Raw genomic sequence first — 23,103 nt, 5'->3', positions numbered from 1 at the left:
GCCTGCCCGCGCCCCCGGCCCGCCCGCTCGCTTCCTCCAGCTCGGGCCGCCGTTTTTTCCCGCGCGCGCGCCCCCGCCCCACTGCGGAGCCAGGGCGCGCCCCCGCGCAATTAATCGGGGCCGCGCGCCGCGCCTCCCTTCCCTCCTCGACTTGCCCCGCCCCTGTCCCGCCTTGCCCCGCCCATCCCTCTGATCGTCCCGCCCATCCCTGCCTCCTTACTTTCCCGCCTCCTCCCCTTCTTCTTCCTCCTGACCCCCCCTTCAGCTCTCCCCGACCCCTCCCTCCCCCTTACGCTGCTTCCCCTTTCTTCTCTCTCCCCGCTCTTCTGCTCCTCCTCTCCTTACCTCTCTCCACTTCCTCTCCCCTCCCTCTCCTCTGCTCTACCCGCCCTTTCCCCACCTCCCTCTTTCCATCTCCCCTCTTTTCCCCATCTTCTGTCTTTCCCCTCCTGATCTTTACCAGCTTCTTTACCTTTTGCCAGCCCTTCTCTCCGGAAAATCTCAAAACCCTTTACATTCAGCTCCAAAGTCACGGGGAGGGATGGGGATATGGGATTTAGGGGGTGGGGGTGAACTAGCCCGTGGTTTGGACGAGTTGGGAGGGCCTTGGTGGGGGTCCTTAGTTCAGCCCCAGGCTTGAGCGGGAGTCACCATGGTGCTTCTTCACACTTTTTTCTGGGATGAAAGATCATCCTTGGCCCCTCACGAGGAGGGGGAGGTCCTCGGGGGTCTCTTGGGCTGTTCTGCTGTCCCGGGGAGGAGCTTGGGCAGCCGAGTCCTGGGTGTCCTTTCTCGAAGCCCTTCCTCTGTCTCACAAGGGCTTGAATTTTCAGTCAATTTGCTTTGGCACCCACCTGGAAATGGGCGTAGAGGGGAGAGGGCTCAAATGAGTGTGTGTGGGGTGGTCGTTCCAGTTTTTCCCCTTACTGCCTGGGTGACCTTGGGCATTTCCGGAATCCATGGGGGGGGCCTCTTGAAGCTGAGGGCTTTGAGCAGGAACATCCCCGAGTGCTCCCACCCAGTTGGTTATCCTCTGAACTGCTTGGAAGGGGGCCGCTATTGGTCTTACCTCGTATCTCTTTCCTGAAATGGAAGGTTATTATAAACCCGGGGGTTTGAGGGATCTGTCTGGAAAGATACTTTTCATTTCTTTTCACTCACATCCCCTTTTAAAGTCCATGACCCTCAAGGTAGGTCTTTCAGAGATTTCCTAGATGAGTGTTTTTCTTGGGATCAAAAGCCATTTTCAAGGGCAGGTGGGTGGCTCCGTGGATAGAGCACCAGGCCTGGAGTCTGGAGGAACATGGGTTCACATCTGGCTTCAGACACTTCCTAGCTGTGTGGTTCTGGGCAAGTCACTTAACTCCATTGCGCCAGCCCTTACCATTCTTCTGCCTTGGAACCAGTTCTAAGATGGAAGGTAAGATTTTTTTTAAAAGTCATTTTCTTTGGGAAACAGACTTCTTTCCAGATGGCACTTGCCCTTTTGAGTTTTCCCTGTTCTAAAATAGGAGAGACCATTTCCCCTCATTTAAAAATCCTTATCCTTTCTTAGCTATCTCCTTTTGGTAACTGGATCCTGTCTCCCAGAGATTTTCTTAAAGTGTTTCTTAAGCTAGAGAAATGCTTCTAATCTTGTGGGTGCTGTTCTTCATAGCCTCCCTTATTTTTTCTTAATAGACAAAAACCTGTACCTTGAATCCTTAAAACTGAGCCCAAATGATTCTTCCTTTCTTAATCTGTGAACTAATTAAACATCTTTCCCCCATGTCCAATTCCTTAACGATGGAGGAAGTCTATTTATGTCTTTCCTTTGCTGAAATTGTTATTAACTCAAATGTGGTAATATTTAAATAATAAAATGGCAGGTATAGGTGATGTGAATTTATTTTATCCCCATTAGAAACTTAGTATTTAACAGCAAAATGACTAAACTTAAGAAACCACATTTAAATTAATATCCGAGCATAAAGCATAGTTTTTCAGTTCCTTAATTAGAATTCCTTGTCATGACACCAAATTTTTGGGGCAGGAGAAGAGGAGGAGGGAGTGAGAAGTTTCCTCAATAATTTATGTACAGGCATTCATTTTATATGGTCTCAATGAGCCCTATTTTTTGAAATATACCATTTAATCTTTGCAAGTATAGGTTTATCTTGCATTTTTACTGCTGGTCTTTTTGCTTCTTTATTTCAATGTTACAGATCCTTAGAGGTTGCCATGTTGTCTCTCACCCCATGTCCTAGGAATGAAGAATTATATTTACTCCAATAATGTGATAAAAATACATGATTTCCTTAAAGTTTCTGTAATGTTGTGGGGTTCCTTCATGCATATGGAAAAGAAACAGCATTATTACAGGAATCAGGTCTGGACTTGTGATTTCATTAGCATCTCATTCATTAGGACCTCAGAGGTGAGGAAAACTCCCTCTATACATCTTGCAACTTTTATAGCCTTAGTGAGTTGCCTAGAGCACAAGGTTAAATGATTTACCTCTGATCAAATAGTATGTGTCAGACTTAAGAACTTGAACTCAGGTCTTCTTCCTGGCTTATATGTTTGATTGTTTCTGGTTATAGATTCTGAGGGGTTTGGCAAGTTAAAGAACAGTCTGGAGGTCAGCTCCTTTGGATGTCTTTGGTGGTCTCTCTCTGGTTTTGTTCTATCCCTGAAAGCATTGTGGACATGTGCTTTCATTATTCCCACTTGATGACAATTGCTAAACAGGTTAGAATGTTTGGGGAGGACTTTAAAAGGCAATTTTAGAAAGTGAGTTTACCCAGATCTGGTGCTGTAGGAAACGTCTGCAGTCTTTGTGCGAAATATTTGCTTTTGTGTTGGAGCATGACTTCTGATCCCATATGAAATTGAGGTAGGAAACTCATTTCTATTTATTCTAAAGAATGAGTTTTGTAGGATATAATTATCAGTTAGTCCTTCCTTTCAAGTAGCTCAGGTGAGTCTTGGTAAACAGGAGAGGAACAGCCCTTTGTTTATTTCTTCAGATGTTCTTTCCTTACCCTGGTGACAGATCAGATTACCTTGTTGGACTGTCATGGAAATGGCAGAAAACCATTTGTACTCTCCTTGTCTTACTTTGACTACAGAATTGTTGACATTTGAAACTTTCTGGAATATGTGTGTTGGAAATTGGAGGGCTGACAGAATTTTATTGTGCTGATTTTATCAAGTACTGGATACATAATGGAGAACTTTGGAAGATTTCCTTTGCTCACATCTCCCCTCTCATTGATGTGTTACTATAAGGGCAAAATGCTTTTTAATTTGCTCTCTCTTTCCCTACTGCTTTAATATTCAAGTTACCAGAATATATACAGTTTAGGGTTTATTTCTGAGTAAGTTTATCTTTCTCTTTATTTTTTTATTTAAAAAATTAAAAAAGTATATTTAAAAAATTTTCCATGGTTACATGATTCATGTTGTCTTCCGCCCCTCTTCCCTCCCCCCCTCCTGGGGTTGACAAGCAATTCTACTGGGTTTTACACATTTTATTACTCAAAACCTATTTCCATATTATTCATTTTTGTAATAGAGTAACCTTTTAAAATTGAAACCTCAATTATATACCCATATAAACAAATGATAAATCATATGTTTTCTCATGGATTTCTACTCCTACAGTTCTTTCTCTATATGTGGATAGCATTCTTTCTCATAAGTCCCTCAGATTTGTCCTGGATCATTGCATTGCTATTAGTAGCAAAGTCTATCACATTTGATCATCCCACAGTGTTCCAGTTACTGTGTACAATGTTCTCCTGGTTCTGCTTATTTCACTCTGCATCAGTTCATGTAGGTCTTTTCAGCCCTTAATAGAAATCAATCAATTCATCATTCCTTATAATACAATAGTAATACTATCATATACTGTAATTTGTTCAGCCATTCCCCAATCAAGGGACATCCCCTCATTTTCCCAAGCCCAGCTATAAAAATATTTTTACAAAAATATCTTTGGGTTACAAACCTAGTGGTATTGGTGAATCAAATTCTTTTAAAGCCCTTTAGGCATAATTCCAAAGTTCTGTCTTTCCCTTTAAATTAGACCTTGGTTCTCTTAACTTTTTTTTTTTTTTTTTAAACTTTAAATAAGGAAACTTTGTTTCCTCACTGAGTATGGTTTACCACCTGGTTTTGCTGTTTTTTTTTTTTTTTCACTAACTTAATGTTTTAAAGTTACCATTTAACCTTCCTATGGTCTCAATTTCTGTCCACAAAAATGAATGGAATATCTCCAGGGTTCTGTCTAGTTTTAAAATTCTTTGAGTCTGATTCTGGATTGTCAACCATATGCCATTGTATTTTTTCTTGATTTTCTTCTCCTTTGATATTTTCTAGGTGTCTGGTTACTTCCTTGCCACCTATTTGCCAACTAGTATTTATTAGCTGCTGCATAATAGACATTATGGAATAATAATAAATAGGGTTTCTATCATACAAGTTTACAGTTCATTTGGAGAAAACACTAATATCTGTAAAATAATTAGAACAGACAAGTACCAAAATGAATTACTTAAGCTTTAGTAGGATTTTAGGGGAGGAAACTTGTGTTTACCAAGGAGTCTGAACAGAATTCATGGGGAAAATAGTCCAAAGCTGCCCCCAAAAAGATGAGTAGGATTTGGATGTGAAAGAGTATCTAGAGAGAACACACCAAGTAGAGGCATACAGAAGGAATCCATGTATTGGGATGAACATGGTTTATTTAGATAGGGGATGATGAGACTGATGTTTGTGCTATTATTCTGTTTGAAAAAATTTGTTGCAACATACTGTGGATTAGGTGCTTTTATGCCTACTCACTGTAAGTGTTGCAAGGGTGTAAGTCAGTCTTTGTGGGCAATAAGAAGTGAGAGAAAAATGGGAAGCTCACTTGGTACAGGGATTAGATTAGACATTAGATAAGTGAGGGATGAGACAAAACTTCAAATAAGTTCAGATTCTACGAGAACAGGGGGAAAAAGATGGAAACCGGAAGGTGCACAATGGCTTATGGATAGGAACTGAAGCTCAAGTGTGGCCAAGGTGGTTGCCACACACCAGTTCTGTTGATGATAAGGTTTTGAAATCCTTCCCTTCTTGGGATGGCTTTTAACCCTTTATCCTAGAAATTGAGCCTTGGAAGTTTGATTTGAAGCTTGAACGTGCCAGTAGACCTTGTTTTCTTATTATTACTACATAGCCAGGAATTGTCCCAAGTTATTATAACATGTTTGCTGAATTGGAACAAAGAGGAGCAGCTTAGAGAAGCAAGGGTGTGCTGTGAGTTGTCTTGGTCCTCTTCATTTTATTGCTAGATTCCAATTTAGTAGGAAATAAGGCCAATTCTTGTGACAAAATGAGTAGAGCATAAAAGGGACTCTTCTTTCAAGTGGAGTGTTTTGCCAACTTCAAATGTATATAAGCCCAAGTCAAACATGACCTATCATCTCACAGAAATAAAACTAGCAATATAAAACATTGACAGTATCTAAATATAGTCAAAAGGAAAGTGAATTATGCAGTGGTAAAATGGTGCAGTGTGTTATATTTTAGGGTCTTCAATGGGCCTGCACATATGAATCATAAATTTGGGTAATAATATGGTTCCAAGTATTTCAGTGTCTCTGCCCTCTTGTTTAGCTGGGGAGAGGACAAGCAAAAAGAACCATATATTATGTTATCAACACATCTTACTTAAACTTAAATTATAGATGGAAGAGAAAGAACCTTATTCAGTACTGTATTCAGTTAAAAAAAAGGGAGGGGGATTCCAAATTGGCTCTTTATAAAGCAGTAAAGATATTTAAAGCTTTAATATAGTCTCTTAGGATCCGTAACTTGGTGCCTGCTTATCCTTATGTAGTTACTGTCTTTTTTTGAGTGTTTGGGAGCATTTTGCTTTTTTACATGCTCATACTGGAAATTGGAACAGTTGAGATGTATTATGCTCTCAAAAACTCATTGCTGTATTTCATTGAATGACGTTATGCTTTTTTTCTCCTCCCCAAACAAAAAACTTCTTGGGGTCTGCTATTATGCCATGTACAGTGTTGATTTCCTGATTAACTCCCCCTTTTGTGGAAACAGAAATAATCATCTCTCATGATTTAGTTAAATTATATGTTGCATATGGAAACTTAATTGTGATGGGTATAGGTTAGCCCTTCTCTCTGAGGATTGTAGATATACTTTAAAAAACACTGGGAATGTTAACTTAGCTATTTTCCATTGGGAAACAATTCTGAATAAGACCTTAGTTTTTTTTAGAAACCCTTTCTACCATTTAGAATGATTTAAATTTACTCTTAGTTCTGTTGATACTCAGGCAAATTTTGTTTGGTACAACAACTTTCTTTGAGTTGGAACTGAAATAATTATCTTTCTCATTTAAACTGTGAGGTTAAGTAGGAATTTTTTCTTAAACCAAATTAATGGAGTATTTTAGAGATGTCATATAGCAGGTTTTCTAAAATGGTGTGAATTTGGATAGATTTTTAGGGAATTTCAGAGGATAGAAAACCTTTGTATATTCCTTAAGTAGATAAATAAAACCACAAGAAGCCAGTCTTTTGATTTACATGTCATTTGGTTCGTTGTTAACCTTTTTATTTGTAATATCAATTTTTGAGTGCAGGGATTGTTTCATCTTTATTTTTCTTTTCCCCAGTCCTACCACAGTGCCTGACACATAGTACAGTAGTTGCTTAATAAATGCTTGTTGATTGGTTGATATGAGTTTTAACCCTGCTTTTTTTTTTTTTAAGACTCGGCAAACTTAAGTCATGGCATTCTTGCTATCTTTTGGTGACTTGATAGGACAAATTCAGTTTACTAGTACTACCCTTGTTCCCCATTAGTTTGTGGTTAATCCAGAAGGTATAGATCTTCCCTTATGTGGATACAATCATTGTTCTAAATCCATTTTTCCAATGTTGATGTTTGTGATCCATTATTTTAAATATCTTATGAAAACTATGAAAATGTAACATTGTTTAAATCATCATAGTAGAGGCATGCAGTGCTAATTTTAATTTCTAAATTTGATCTTTTCTTATATTTGCTTTCATACGTGATTTTGAGATCTCATTTCACCAGGTGTTGTCTTTTCTGTATACTTTGAAACAAGATTCAGTTTAGCTATGGTTAGACCTGATCCTGATGGATAACTAGAAACTTTTAGCCATCTTACTTAGAATCACAGTATCTGCTTGGCTTAAAAGTTAATTAAGGCAATAGTTAATAGAAAAGCTGTCTTCAGAGGTGACTTTTGAAAATGTACCTTTTATTTAATCTGAATATGACTTTTTTGAATTTGATGTTTTCTTAATTTGCCAATTAAATATGAAAATGAAGGAACTGTACATTTTAGATATAAAACTGTGGGTAGTTCAAGGGGTTCCATTTAATGAAGTGTGGTTTAAGTTTTGACTTTTTAAAAATAGTGCATTTACCCCCAAATAATGCCTATGTTAAGATCATAATAAGACTGTTCACCAGAATTGTATCAAAAATAGGGCAATTAAACTTTTGCAATCCATAGTCTCCTTGCAAATTGCAGGGCATAAACTGAGATTGCACGGCTAACTGGTAGGCAGGGATTACAGTTTATTGTTGTTGGTTATTGCAGCTGCAGAAAAAATAAGAATTTTTTTTCTTTTTTTTCCCTTTTATTTCCCATTTAGTCTTTCCGTGGTTTGGCTTGGATATTGGTGGAACCTTGGTCAAGCTGGTTTATTTCGAACCCAAAGATATCACTGCTGAAGAAGAGGAGGAGGAAGTGGAAAGTCTTAAAAGCATTAGGAAATACCTAACCTCAAACGTGGCATATGGGTCCGCAGGCATTCGGGATGTCCACCTTGAATTGAAGGATCTGACCTTGTGTGGACGTAAAGGCAATCTGCACTTTATACGCTTTCCTACTCATGACATGCCTGCTTTTATTCAAATGGGCAGAGATAAAAACTTCTCAAGTCTCCACACTGTCTTTTGTGCCACTGGAGGTGGAGCGTACAAATTTGAGCAGGATTTTCTTACAGTATGCATTTTTTTAGCTTATATACAATTTATAGTCTAATAATTTGTTTTAAAATAGAACTGTAGGTAATGGTGGAAGCATTTCCATCTACTTAATTATTTTAAGTCTTAGCCTTCTAAATTTAGCTTTTTAAAGTCAGGCTTGAATTAAATTTGATTTGGAAATAAATGAATAGCAAAAGTGAGATTGTTAAATAAATGCACCTTTTTTTTTGCTAACTTTTCATATGTCATAGAATCAGATCCATTAAAAGTATAAAATTTTGTTTCTTTGATCTCTGTATATTGAACTTATGAAAAATTAAACATAAACAGGGAAGGAAATACTTGAAAAGAAATTTTCAAAGCTAGACCATATCTTTTAATCTATGCTTCCCCATGGTTACTTGTAGAATTGTTAACAAATGACTCAATATTATTATTATAAAGATATTTTGTTTTACCAATTACATGTAATAACAAATTTCCACATAAGTTTTCCGAAGTTATATGATCTAAATTGTCTTCTTCCCTCTCCTCCTGGAGCTGGCAAGCAATTCGATATGGGTTATACTTGTGTTATCATGCAAAACATTTCCATACTGATCATTTTTGGAAGAGAATAATTATATAAAACCAAATCCCAAATAAACTAAAGTGAAAAATTATATGCTTTGATCTGCATTCCAACTCCAACAGTTCCTTCTCTGGAGGTGGATAGCATTCTTTGTTATAAGTCTCTTAGAATTGTCCTGGGTCATTGTATTGCTGAGAGTAGCTAAGTATCACAGTTGATCATTTTACAGTATTGCTGTCACTTTGTACAGTGTTCTCTTGGTTCTACTTAATTTTTACTCTGCATCAGTTTATGAAAGTCTTTACTGCTCTTTCTGAAATCATCCTCTTTATCATTTCTTATAATGCAGTAGTATTCCATCTCTATCATATACCATAATTTGTTCAGCCATTTTCCAAATGATGGACATACATCCCTTCAATTTCTAATTCTTTGCTACCACAAAAAGAATAGCTATAATTATTTTTGTATAAGTAGGTCCTTTCCCCTTCAATAAATATTTTTTAAAAAATAAATGGAAGATGGGCAAAGATTAATTGAGAAAAGGACAAATATTGCCCATGTCTTCAAACATTCAGACTTCAAAAAAAACATAAAAAATGTTATCTTCATACTTAGATTGCTCAGCCTCACCCTAAGTCCCAGTTAAAAAGAATATTTCAAACTTAGTGTCATTTGAAATACCTTTTCAGTTTTTTTGTCTTGAGACCAATGTCCTTCAAGTTGCCAGAAGGCAGTCAAAGAAGGGATTTATTTGCCTTTCCTTTTCATCAAACATTATGAATATTAATATTAGACTATACTTGTGTTCTTCAGTGACCGTGATTAGACATTAGTTCTTCTAGATCATAAGGACTTATTTTTATTTTTATTTCCTGTTATCAGGATAAAGAGTGGGATGTTTGTGTTTGTATGAGAGAGAGAGTTTGGAAAAAACAAACAGAATCTGGAGCTCTGGATTTTAGGGTTTTTTTTGTGATTTTGGAGTTTTCAGTTTTAGTCGCCTTACCTGTAAAATGAAAATATTGGACTAGATGATTTCTAAGGACTTTTAAGCCCTAAGATTCTAAATCTTTAGAAAACAAATGTCATAGAAGTAGATATCTCTTATTTTCCTCTCCCATTTCCCTGAAAAACATTCTTTTGTTTGAATTAATCTGCATAAGTGTACCACAGAGTAAACTTTGGAGCTTTTCTAGAGGAGAAATGATGGCTGTCTCTGAATTTCCTTCTAATATGTTGTAAAGGTGATAAGAGGTGACATTCATGAAACACTATACACCTAGAGTGGAGGTAGTACGGTCTGGATAAGTACATCAGGAATCCAGCCTCAGACACTTAATAGCTCCGTTACCCTGGGCAGATTATTTCATCTCCTAGCTGCTTCAGTTTCCTTATCTGTAAAATGGGGATAATGATAGCACCTCCCTCCCAGGGTGGTTGAGAGGATCCAATGAGATGGTATTTGTAAAGTGCTTTACAGATGAGGAATTGAGGCTTCAGGAAGGGAAAGGATTGGACCTTGCTGGGGCCATGAGCCTAAATTTTGCTGGCTCTGAGGCCACTTCTCTTTCTGCTGTTCTTTTCTACCTCTTTCAGACCTCATACATGTCAGCACTGGCCTTGTGTTTGAATTGTGGGGCAAGTGCTGATAAAGGCCCATTCAAGCTTAGAGCTATGAAAAAACAGCTAAGCAGAGGAAGCTTTTTTGTGGGTAAGTGCTGATAGGCTATAGCACAGACTTTTCATTCAAGAAATGCCTGCTATAACAGGAGTGTGTTCTTTTTTTGTTTCTCTGGGTTGACTTTGTTCTTTCTCCTAATTTCTTTAATTGAAATTTTTAAAAAAGACCTTATTCTAATTTAAAAACAAACCCTAATTTTAAAAGTGTATTATTGGAACATTGTTTTTATTTAGAATCACAGGATAATAGAATTAGAGGCAAAAGAGACACATTTAAGACAATCTCCTTATTTCACAGATAAGGGAATGGAGTCATAGGTAGGGATTTGCTCCCAAGATCACACAGGTAGTCAGATACCCCATCTTTGAACTTCAGATTCAGCTCTTTGTAATGCAGCATACTTCATTCCATTGATAAAGGGCTTATCTAATAGGGAGGCCATCCTTCGGTGCTATGTACCTTACATTATTATAAGAAAACAAAGAAGCACCTGAAGTGAAGACATGTCTTAAATAGAGATGATTTTTTTTTTTAATCAGGGGCATTTGTAAAAGTCATCAGTCTACTTTTAATTTATTCTGAGTTACCTAAGGATAGGAAAATAGTTTCTCTTGAAATTTTAATTTCTACTATTACCATGAAAAAATGATTTGTGATTATTTTTTTTTACCCCTTAAAGATTTGACTCTTGTAAATGAATTATTTCTGTTATACTTTAAACAAGAAAATAATCCTAAATTAAATTGCCATTTAATTATGCAGTTCCTGATCCCCTACCCCCTCATTTAGTGACCCATAGAGGGCCCTTATCTTTGTTTCCAGGTGTTAGAATCCCACTAATAACTCTAAGGTGATATTTTTTTCCATGTTTTTTAATAATATGAATTTTTATTATACTTGGATGTTGGCGTGCTAAACTGAGAGGTAACAGTCAAGAGTGCAATGTTACATGTTTGCCATAATCCTGTTTCTTTCAAGAAACTTCTAAGGTATTTCATTGCAAGTCTGTTATGTGGCTGTCCAAATCATTTGGAAAATTATATGAAATGATATTCATGTCTCAGTCGTCTGTAGAGCCAGACCCATAGGAATTTGTTCTGGGGCTCATTTTATTTGCTTCAAATATGCCTCTTTTTCTACTATAACTGTTCCTGAGAAATTGTGTGGAAATTAGCAACTATAGGGTGTCCCAAAAGTCTCTGCACTTAACCACACTTTTAAGATTTTTTGAGACAAACCTTGTATAGTAAACATTAAGAAGTTTAAAAAGATTATGAAACCCTGTTTATTAAATGCAGGTAAGGAATTTGAGGTTTATCATTAGAAGAAGAAAACTAGGGAGTTTTCTGACCAAAGTGTGGTACTCAGCTGATGAAGTTGTGGGTCTTCTGAATCATCGAAGGAAAGGGAGTTATTATTTAATAAGGTTTTATAGCAAATAATCTTAAAAATGTGAATCCTTTAGCTAAATCCTGATTTACCTTTTGTGTAAATATAGATGTTTTGTATTGAATTTGCTTAGGGAATTATGCATTTGTTGCTCTCATTAACTTGGATTAGTGAATTCAAACTGTTGAGTTACCAGACTGCAGTATGACCCAGAATGGTGTTGGTCGTATGTCAGAAATAGGAGGAAGTTCAGGGCAGATAAGTACAAGACAGAATACTTCAGGGCAGCAAACAACCTTGAAAGATAAAAGGGAAAAACTGGTGAGACACAATTGGCAGAAAAATATCTGAGTTATAATGGGCTACAAGTAGACTGGGAGTTAGTCAAGAAGCAATCTCAATGAGTGGAATGTTTGCTCTTTGGTAGCTAAGAATTAAACTTAAAAAAATCTGCTATTATTGAGGGTTCAGAAAAGAATGACTGTAGGTCCTAATGAAGGAATGTTGAGTTTGGTCTAGTAAAGAATATGAAGAATTATAAAAAGTCACTGATAGTTTTCCAACTCCACAAGTAGTAATAAAGATGTTTTTAGAGATCCACAAAAGAATTTCTGTTAAATGTATTCAAGTATTTAATTAGTTGCCAGGAACTAAGCAACCAAAGGAAGTTGATACATGTTAATAGGTACAACATATGTCTTTAGGTAGGAGAAATGACCATTATTTTAGAATATTCCGAAGCTAGGAGATTATCTATTTTTTTTTTTTCAATGCAAAGGCATTTAATGAAAAAGCATGGTAATAAAAATAATAAAATACTCTTCTCAAAACCTTGAACTCACTCCAACAAATAGATGTACTTTCCCTGTGAAGAGAGGACATATTGTATATAAGGGTCATGTGGGAGGCATATACATAGTAACATGTGTGACCAGGGAACAGTTGTAGAGGGAGAGGTAGGTAATTAATGCCTCAGAGCTGCCTGTTATCTTTTGATAGTGTCATTGCCTTGCTCTCTGCTGGCCCTGTTCCCTACCAGGCATTGACTGCTTTAGCTGGTTTCCAGTTATTCGTGTCTCTTCAGGCATCTTAACTTTTGTCCATCATCCCCTAAGTAGGACTCTCCTTTAAGTATGCTTCTCCATGGCCTGTGGGCAGAACTACTCCTCAGTCAGCTGTCAGCCCAGGACTCTGAAACTCATCCTTGGCCAGATTATTCAAAGGAAGTAGTAGGTACATAGGCAAACTTCATCCTCCTTGTCTTACAGTTTCCCGATTCCTTTAATTCAGCTATCCTCCGACTTAAGGACTAAGGACTGAGGTTTTGGTTAGTACTTATTTCATATTTTAGCTCTGCCCAAGTACTCTCAGGAGCAGGTCATCTGTTAAAGAAGCTTTTTGCTTTTTAAACTTGGATTTTTTTTTTTAGATTATTAGAAATGAATTCAGGATCTTCAGACTATATTTTCTAACCTTTGAGAATGATTTTACAATATTAAACTATGCTGTGCTACAAAACAATGTTCCTTGGTCTCTGCTTTTCTGCCCTCCTTTCAGTGAAAGTATACTAGCTTAAATAGATCCTTGGTCTGAAGTATGTGCAATTTAGTAATTCTGTAATAGACATGTTACATTAGTCATTTTTAAAATAATTTTTTTATATGAAAGAGTGACTTGTTTTTTACTTGGCCACTTGATAAAGACACATTTGTTTTGGCTGAAAAATGGCTTCCCAGACCTCCTTGAGCTTTCATTTGCAGAGTATATTTAGGTGTGTGGGATATTTAGATTTCATACTGACCAGTCTGTCTATTCACCTCCCTCAATCCTTTCCCCAAACAGACTTCCCTTTCTGTTCTGTAAAACATACATAAGTAATAGGACGTTCATGACTGGCTTTCGTTTCATATGGATGTGGGGGGTACTCTTACTGAAAAAATTTGACTTTTAGCATTTTCAAAACCTAGCTGAAATGTTTTTCTTATTTCATTACAGATAGGTGATCTTCAGCTTTGCAAACTTGATGAACTAGACTGCTTAATTAAAGGAATTTTATATATTGATTCTGTTGGATTCAATGGACGGTCACAGTGCTATTACTTTGAAAACCCAGCTGATTCTGAAAAATGTCAGAAGTTACCCTTCAATCTGAAAAATCCATATCCTCTTCTTCTGGTGAACATTGGCTCTGGGGTTAGCATCTTGGCAGTATATTCCAAAGATAATTATAAGCGTGTCACTGGTACCAGGTAAGGCCCATTAATAAAGACAGTTATCAACAAAGATTTAATGTTAGCTCAGTTTTTAAGGTACTGAAAAGAATGCTTTTGAGGACCTTTTAAATTGTTTCACCATCTAATACAGTGATGGCGAACCTATGGCATATATACCAAAAAGGGCATATCTGCCTTTGCCTGCCAGAGTTTGTTACTAGAAAGCCAGAGTTCCCATTCTTTTGACTTTATTCATTTGTCTTAGTCTTGTAGATGATTGTACAGATTAAAGTTGCCAAATATGTAGTAGGTCAGTGTGTCATAGGGGAAACTCATTCCTTCCTCTGCTTGTTGGCTTAGATGAGTAAATGGTGAATGTATTCTGAGTATGGATGTGAACTGTTTTCTATGTTAACATTTTTGTGTTTGCTCTTAGATGTGACTGGCTTATCTCTTGAGGTCTCTATCTGGGAGGGTGTTTTTAGCTACATAAAGAAGTTCTCATCTGACTTGAGGTCTCTGTTTTGAAGTTTGTAGAGAAGACAATACAATGTGTGATCTTTTTGTTTGTTTGTTTTTTAATCAGTCTTGGGGGAGGAACTTTCTTTGGTCTTTGCTGTCTTCTAACTGGCTGCACCACCTTTGAAGAAGCTCTTGAAATGGCATCCCATGGAGATAGTACGAAGGTGGATAAACTAGTACGAGACATTTATGGAGGGGACTATGAGAGGTTTTCATTGCCAGGCTGGGCTGTAGCCTCTAGGTAAGAATGTGTGTGTGTGGGAAATGGGGACCCAAACATATTTAGGAATAAAATATTTTTTATTTCAGCTTTGTGGCTAGTTTTTACTAATTGAAAATGTCACATTGCATTTGAAAATTTTCCTGAAAAATTTCCTACACTATAAATTATGGTTTTAGTATGTCTGCAGTGTTGAATCTATTAATTACTTCAGTTATAGTTGTCCAGTTTAGCTTTTGTAGTGCCATTCTAATTATAGATATATCCTTGTTCCTTTGCAGAGGTGGGAGGTCCATAAAACGTTTTTTCGCTATTTAAATGTTTAGTATATTAATCAGTTTGACTTTCATTGTTTCTTCTCTTTTTTTGCTTTTCTCTTTGAAAAACATTTTTTGTTATTGGATAAGTCTCTGGGAAGGGGAAGAAGAATCCTCAGGAAATTTAAATGATATGAAAACATGTTAATAAAAGCTCGCTTAAAGATACACCTAATAAAGAGAGAGTTTTAATCATACTAATATTACTTTTTCTAAGGTTTTCAAAGAAAGCTGGTTCTCTGTTTAAGCACCTTGACTTTCAGGAATTCTAGAAGTTATTGACTAGAAACTGTGATTCTCTCATTTGTTAAACCTTTGTGGGAATTAGGGGATAGACATTTTTGCTTCTCCCTGGCAAGCTTCTATCATACACATCTTGTAATAATCCAAATGGAACAGCTGTATAGCTGAGTGGACAAGAAACATGCACTTTTGGGATGGGGGGTGGCAAAGGAAGAGGGAAGGGAATTGAACCCAAGTGGTTCAGGGCCATGAATCTACTTCTCAGACATTGCTTGAGGAGGCTTAACTAACTTCAGTGATTGAGATGATAAAGAAAAGGCCCAGTTTGAATGTCTTGAGTTTCTATTGCTAATCAGTAAAATTCCAATACAACCATACTACATAGCTGCCTCTTTGTCATATTCCAGTTGACAAAAATTTTTTCTTGACTAATTTCTTTATAGTTTTAAAATAAAAATTTTGGATGATCTAAATCTGCTTGTTTAAAAATTGCATTTGATTATACTAAATTTCCAATACCTTTTGCACTGCCTTGTTTTTCCCCTCATAGTGCTGGGTTTTCAATGTTCTCATTATAGTTTCGGAAACATGATGAGCAAGGAGAAAAGAGAGGCCGCCAGCAAAGAGGACCTGGCCAGAGCGACTTTAATCACTATCACCAACAACATCGGCTCAATAGCACGAATGTGTGCTCTGAATGAGGTAATGAAAGAATCTAATCTCTTTGTGATATTTGGGGAAAGAAAGAAGACCTGCCATGGGGCATTTTTCAGATTCTGGCATTAATGAGGTTGAAAGGGCTGGTGATCTGGGTGTCACAAGAAGGTGGGAGTTGGAGGGAAGGTAAGAACCTGCCGTGAGGTGGAGGAAGAAAGGGAGCATGAAAACTGGATGCCCCTGGGACACTGGACTGCTTCTCTCTCTCTTGGTGCTTTCAGCTTCTTTACAGTGCTGCCTTGTTGCATTGATGTCAAGCAGCATTGTACAGGGCTATGAAAGAACCAAGATGGGTCTTCACTTCATTTGGGCAATAAGAATGTTCTGTAGCTTGACATTAAAGAAACATTAGCCTTTTAGAGTTGGCCTCGTTTGTGTATGAATTGGTTTGAAGTCAACATTTAGTCATCTGATCATGCTGGGTTTGGAATTGGGAAGGGCTGGGTTTGAATTCCAGTTCAGACTAGCTGTGTGTCACCTGGGGCCAGTCACTTAACTCCTCACACCTTTAGCTTATTATCTGTAAAATACCTCCCTAGCTCCTTCCACAGTGGTGATACTCCACTTGACACCAGGGGACATCAGGCTGATGCTAGCCATTAGTTACCCCGTGGCAAGGTGGATCTAATTTTCCTCACACAGCTCCTTATACTGTTTCCTCCTTGTAAGGTTAAAAGTCTGAACCAGCGTCCACCTCCATCTTAAACCAACCCTATCTCAGGAAACACATGCTCACCATCTCTTAGTTCCCAATATGAGGGAGGTTCAGCCCTGCCGGCCAGGAACACTCAGAACAATGGGGCTTCAGGTGCTCACTTTTCAGACCTCCTCGATTAAAAGAAAATAGATTGCTAAACTTGTCCTCAAAGAGTCTAGGGTTCATTAGGAAAATAAGGTGACAAACGATACTTCCTTCTAAGAGAAGCTGGAAAAGGAAATTTGCCTGTGGGGTCTTTAATTAAAGCATAAAACTATTTAAACTATCAGTTAGAAGAGAAAAGGAGAAGAGGGGTTAGCAAGCCAAAGAGCAGGACACTAAAAAGGGGGCATTTTCAGTCTGATGCAATAATTCAGTTGCATCAGACTTCTTTCCTCATATTTAGCACTTAGGGAATAGAAACTCTCGAGGCCCAGAGTGATGGGTGAAAGACTACAAGGAGGTCAGTGCTGGAACACAGGGCACTGTGGAGATGGGAAAAGGCTTTAGTGGAGTTATGGCACAGGGATTCTTGGATAGGGAGAGGAAACCTAGACCAAAGAAGTACTAGAAGATGGCAGAGCAGAGAAAGCCAAGATGCTGAGAACAAAACCTTCTGCTGCTTTGACAACTAGGTCTCCAGCTGGTCATTACATCTCTACCTTCCACCCTCCTACCCCCACAGGGCAGTTTTCATTTACTTTTCTGAAGTCCAGCTTTCCCTTGATTTTACTGATATCATTATCACCCAAACCTCTTCTCATTTACCTGGATACTCTCTGCCTTAGGCACAATGATGGAGGAATAGTAAGAGGAGACCTATTTCCAAGAGATGACTTTATTTTTCAAACTGTTGGAACACTGGCCTCTCCTACCTTCTCACACCTCTCTCCACTGTGAGAAATAAGTTAATGTAAAAGAAATCTGAAGAAAATAACTGACAGTTATATAGCACTTTAAGGTCTTACATTGACTTCATTGATCCTTACAATAGCCCTGTGAGACGGATCTGTGATCTCAATAATTTGGGAGCCAAGTTAAACCATTTATTAAGTATCAACTGTTGTAATGGAGCTTACTATGTGCTGAGTACTTTACAACAACTGTGGGGATGAGGTGCTGTTACTAACCTCATTTTGCCCAGGGTCACCCAGCTAGTAAGTACGTCTGAGGCCCAACTTGAACTTGGATTTTTCTCACTTCAAATTCTTATCTGACTCTTGTCCATGTCTTTCTGTGACTATACTACATGGTGTCATCCCAGTGGACTGAAGTCCTTCTTTGCCTGCTCCAGTAAAGCTCTCTAGCAGTTTGCCTGTCATTTTTTGTCCCTTAGTTCAGTTCGTTGATGTTATCTTTTTCTTTGAGTGCTTTAGGAGGGGAACATATTTGATGTTTCTCATTGGGTACATGTTGCCTTCTTGCTCTCACTCACCATCAGTCAACAAGCCTTTGCTTCTTCTGTGCCAGGCACTGTGCTGAGCTCTGGAGGCATCAATCCTGTGAATGACACTTTTTTCCTACCCTAATGGGTCTTCTTTTTTAACAGAGCGCATCTCTCCGTTCCCTTTGTGTGACATTTATTTTTTATACTCTGAAAGGTGGAAAAGAAATCAGTGGAATGACTTTAGATAAGGGGACAGGTATGGCATCAAGTGTTTGATAACCCCAAGAACACTGTCTACTAGGCAAGGGACTCTTTTTTTGGTAAAAACTGGGAGTGCAATTTGGTGGGAAATAGACTCAGCCCAGTATTTTTTACCACATATTGCAACAAATTCCAAATGGAGAGTACCTTAAATATTACAAGTCATACAAAAACAAATTAAGAGACTGTGAAGTTACAACTTTTGCACCTGTGGATAAGGAAAGAATTTGTAACCAGATAAAGGATGTAGATTACAAAGGTAAAACAGATTATTTGGTTTATTTGTACAAAATCTTTTAAGTTCTAAAGTCAGTGGTGATTTGATTTTGTCTCTGGTCCTCCTGCAAATGTTCTTCCTACAAAGTAAGGACTTTGGCATATAAGGATCTCTTAGCTTCAAACACTGATCCTGGTAAGCCAAGACCCATTTTTGTTGGAAGAGACAACCCTGCCAGATGACGAAATAGTGTTTTATGGATGAAGTGAGTTGGGAGGCGGTTTTGAGATTTTTTTCTTTGGTTGTATTATGTTTCTAAACAGGTTGCTTTTCAGTTTTAGTGACTGCTTAACCTAGCAGTGTTTTAGTTTTGGGGGTGTGGGGTGATGCCTGTGAAATATCAAGGAAACCCACCACCTCTAGGCATCTTTTGACTTTGGGAAGTGACTAGACCTTTTTTATAAGGTTGAGGACCTTGTAGGTGCCTTCATGAGACTTCCTCACTTACATCAACATGTTAATTAAGGAGATGAGCTTTGAATTCCATTTTAGATAAGTATTGCTTTTTTCTTTTCTACTTTGAACTGAATTTTTGTTCCACATTACTCTTAATGTTGTAATGTTTGTTAGACCTAAAAGATAGAGGTACCCAATATCATTTAGTCTAACCCAGTGATGAGTAAGCTTTTTTAAGAGGGGCCAAAGGAAAGAAAATGCTCATCTGTCAGTCTGTTTCTAAGGCAGCTCTTTTGAAGTTTCATTGTATTGTATCCTACTCATTGTATTCGACAGAATAGGAATAATGTCTCGTGGCTGGATGGAACATTTCAGGGGGCTGCATCTGGCCTACAGGCTGTAGTTTGCCCATCACTGGTCTAACCCCTTTTGTTTTTATAGATATGAAGAAGGAGGTAGAGATATTCTTACTTGGAAATTTGATTATACTGTGTATAATAGACAAGGCTACTTCTGCTGAGATCTCTTCCCTCATTTCTAGCATGCTGTGAAATGGGATTTTGGATCTGGGAAAGCTTAAGAAAGGAGCATAGAAGCCCACGAATAGTTAATATCAGCCAATCTCCTTCAAATGCTTTTTAGTGTTTCATTTCCCCCCAAATGTTTTACTGATTAAATAGTTTTAAAGATAACCAAAAAAGAAAATGCTTTTTGGTTGTGGTTTTAAAAATAGAATGGAAATCATATTGAAATCTAATTATCTTTTTTCAATGTGCCCAGAACATTAACCAGGTGGTATTTGTTGGAAATTTTTTGCGAATTAATACCATTTCCATGAGACTTCTTGCATATGCTTTGGATTATTGGTCCAAGGGGCAGTTGAAAGCACTTTTTTCAGAGCATGAGGTAAGCCCAGTCAAAAAAAATTAATAAAATAGTGAATGCCTAATACTTTTTGGTTAATGGTTGGAGATACAAATTAATTCCTGACTTTTTCATTGGTTTAAAGTACATGTAAAATAATAAGCATTAATGTTTTCATTCTTTTTGAGAAGAGGGGCCTAACATGGGTATAACAGATAGTCTTGAGTTAAGCAGCTAAAAATCTTAAAATATGGTATTTTTTTCATTTTGCTGTTTTGGAAAGTAAAGTTCTCAATTTTGGGCTGAATTAGAGACATTCTGCAGGGAATAGCATGGTTTTCCAAAGCAAAATCAAATCATTATGGTGATTACATCTTTTCTATTTTACCATGCTATTCTTTTTTTTTTTTTTTTTTTTTTATTTTTTAAAAATTTACCTTCTTTCTTAGAATCAATACTGGGTATCATTTCCAAGGCAGAAGAGCATTTGGGCCTAGGCAATTGGGGTTTAGTGACTTGCCTAGCTCTACTTACTTGTGCTACCTAGCTGCCCTTCATGTCATTCTTGAAGTTATATGTCCAAAGCATGATATCCTTTGATGTAAAACATCCCAATCCATGCTGAACAATGAGAAACAATCTTCATATGAAATAAGGTTCATTGTTTTTTCTACACGTTGCTGCTCTTGAAAGGAATTCAGATTTGATAGTTTCTTTCCCGCTACCCTCTCCTCAATTATGTTTTGATTTTAGTAATTCTTTAAGACAATGTATTTAAGTCTAGGTATGTTTTATTAACGAATGTCTTGGAATTTTTGCCTTTCTAGGGTTATTTTGGAGCAGTGGGTGCTCTCCTGGAGCTGTTGAAATTACCCTGATCTGTTGTCTGAAATTACTACCAGAGCCTTCCACAACCACAACGGAATATGCAGACTTTTTTCCCCACTAGAGGAAAAAAAAAAAAAGATGTATTCCAGTGGCTTTTATAATAATAGAGTCTGACCTGAATCAAAGTGAGAGAAAAGACAGATGTATTTTTTAAGTTGTGAAGAGAAATCTTGAGTTACCCTAAGAGAAACCTCTAAAAGAAGCAAATATAGAGGGGTGGACTCTGCCCATTCATTAAGTATCCTCTGTTTAAATTCCTTCAGTAAAGTCATGTTAAACCTGCTGTGTGGGAAATGGTGTCACTCAATGGAGTCTCTTCAGGGGAACTAGACTTCAGCAGGCAGTGGTTTGATGTCTTATCCAGAATGTTAAATGTCAGTCACCTCGTCTGTATTTTAATCTAATCACATCTTTTGTAAATATGCTTTTGGGAGTCTTTTTTCCATGTTATTACTTAAGTGTTGGTTTTCAGGTCCTTGTGTTGATGAGAATGTCAAAGTGTAACTATGATGTGTATGTACATACATCTTTTTAAAAAGTGTTTTATTCTGAAAGGTTCTGTGTTCAATCCTAGGGGTTTAATAATTTGTGTACCATTTTACTAAACTTTTAAAACTAGTATGTTTTAAAAAAGCAATTTGTCAGATTATATTATAATTTTTTATCTTGGGCTAAAGTATTTTTTGAAAGCATTTCCTCTCAAGAACAGCAGTGTTTACTTCCCTTTTTTTGTGGATTGGATTGAGACACTTTCTCAGTGTGTGTATGTGTGGTTTGTCTAGTTTGTATATGAATGAACTAGTGGATAAAGCAAAAGTCTGGTCTAGGCTTAATTTAGATTACCCAAAAAAGGCAAGCAACTAATAAAATGGACAAGTTGTCAAGAGGTGGGAACTTGGCTACTACTTCAGATTTAGTAGAAAATTAATTTGGAAGCTTTATTTGAACATCTAAAGAGAAATATTTCTTGTAAGCTATAGAAAATACATGCTTTTGCTGTTCTTTGGAGAATACAGAAGAAATAATCAGAAGAAAAATTCTTTAAGAGTCTGGCAGAGAAAAAATATCTTAATTCTGATTTGAAATTGTAATTTTATTAGGCAGTTTTGGTGGGTCCAAACTCAAACACTGGATTTTCCAAAATTACAGGATCAGAATTTTAAATTTTTTACCCCTAAAACTTAAGAACTTTGTTTAAGAGTTGCTTTGACAGTGACCGCTGCTGTCATTTATAACCTAGAGCAGGCAGGGCATTGGTGGGTTCCTTCTAAGCACAAAATGTCGTCCTTCCAAAGATTCTCAGGCTCCTCTTCTGTCTGTCTTCTCAGGCCCTGTGCATGGCTTTTTCTCCCCTACCCCCTGAGGACAATTTTTCTAAAGGAAACTCTTATAAAGATTAATGTAGTGATGATGTCCTGTTATGGAAGTGGCTATACAGAGCAGTGATCAGAAAAGATGAGATAAACTTGGGAGATATTGGTGGAAATTAGCTCCTTGGAGTCTGGTCTTTCTCCTTGGATTCGTTTAGTAGGACAGGCACAAAAAAAGACCCCAGGGAATGACTTGCAATGCTTTCTCTTGATTGTGCACTGGGGAATATGCCTTATTTTTTCTGTACACTCATCCTTGTTGACCATGTAAGTTCTTCAGTAGTTTGGCTTAGTGCAATGATGTATTTTATTCAGATAGTTGTAGTTCTGAGCCTGTTCTCGCCTTCTCTTCTCTACTATCCTTCATTTCTCTACTTTGCCTGCTTCATCAGTATTTGTATAACTGTATGCACACAGCCTTGGAATACTGGAAACTGTTTTGGAGAGGGCCTAGAATTTGGCCTCTTTATTTTGAACACTGAATTTATGTATGCGTGATGTATTAAAAACTTTCTTTTGTAAAGCAGCTTTTAAAATTTCACTGTGGATACACGATTACAATTATTTTTATATTTTCTAAGTTATTGTTGAATTAATTAGTCTGTATCTTTGAGGCAAAAGAATAATTGCTTTTATCATGTGGGTTGGTGAGCAGTCCTGGAATATTTACCCTTACAGGGAAGAAAACAAAGATAATTTTTCATGCAAACTAATTGTCATTGTCATCTTCAGGTTGAACTGTAAAATCTTTACCTGGAAGGTAGCATAATGTATTAGAGGGGGAAGAATGTTGTATTGGAATGGATCCTGACTGACTACATGCTCTGGGAGAGTGGACAAGTCAGTCCTCAAAAATAGGAAAGCACCAAGTACTTGCATAGTTAGTGCCGGGCACCAGGCAAGGCACTGGGAGGAAAAAGAAAAGTCAAGGATCCCAGCTTTGAGGGTTACCATTCTAATGAGAGAAACAAGAATGAACCATAACTAGATCCAGAGAAGAGAAGTGGGTGCCAGCTGGGCTTGGAGGAGAAGTGGGAAAGACTTTTTGCCGAAGGTGGGATT

At 37.4% G+C, this 23,103-nt stretch overlaps 1 protein-coding gene across 1 annotated transcript; it reads left to right on the top strand.

The window, feature by feature from the left end:
* Positions 1 to 1,386: 1,386 nt before the first annotated feature.
* Positions 1,387 to 22,596, top strand: PANK2 (pantothenate kinase 2). The gene is made up of 7 exons (XM_044663024.1): positions 1,387 to 1,420; positions 7,689 to 8,041; positions 13,665 to 13,918; positions 14,469 to 14,645; positions 15,763 to 15,886; positions 19,700 to 19,825; positions 20,611 to 22,596. Exons 1-7 carry the CDS (start codon positions 1,414 to 1,416, stop codon positions 20,659 to 20,661), a joined length of 1,092 nt encoding a protein of 363 aa, XP_044518959.1. The 5' UTR covers positions 1,387 to 1,413; the 3' UTR covers positions 20,662 to 22,596.
* The last annotated feature ends 507 nt before the right edge of the window (positions 22,597 to 23,103 follow it).

The sequence above is a fragment of the Gracilinanus agilis genome, chromosome 2 (assembly GCF_016433145.1).
Source record: "Gracilinanus agilis isolate LMUSP501 chromosome 2, AgileGrace, whole genome shotgun sequence".
NCBI lineage: Eukaryota > Metazoa > Chordata > Mammalia > Didelphimorphia > Didelphidae > Gracilinanus > Gracilinanus agilis.
Note: the sequence above shows the minus strand (reverse complement) of the source record. Positions and strands in the feature narration are given on the sequence as shown.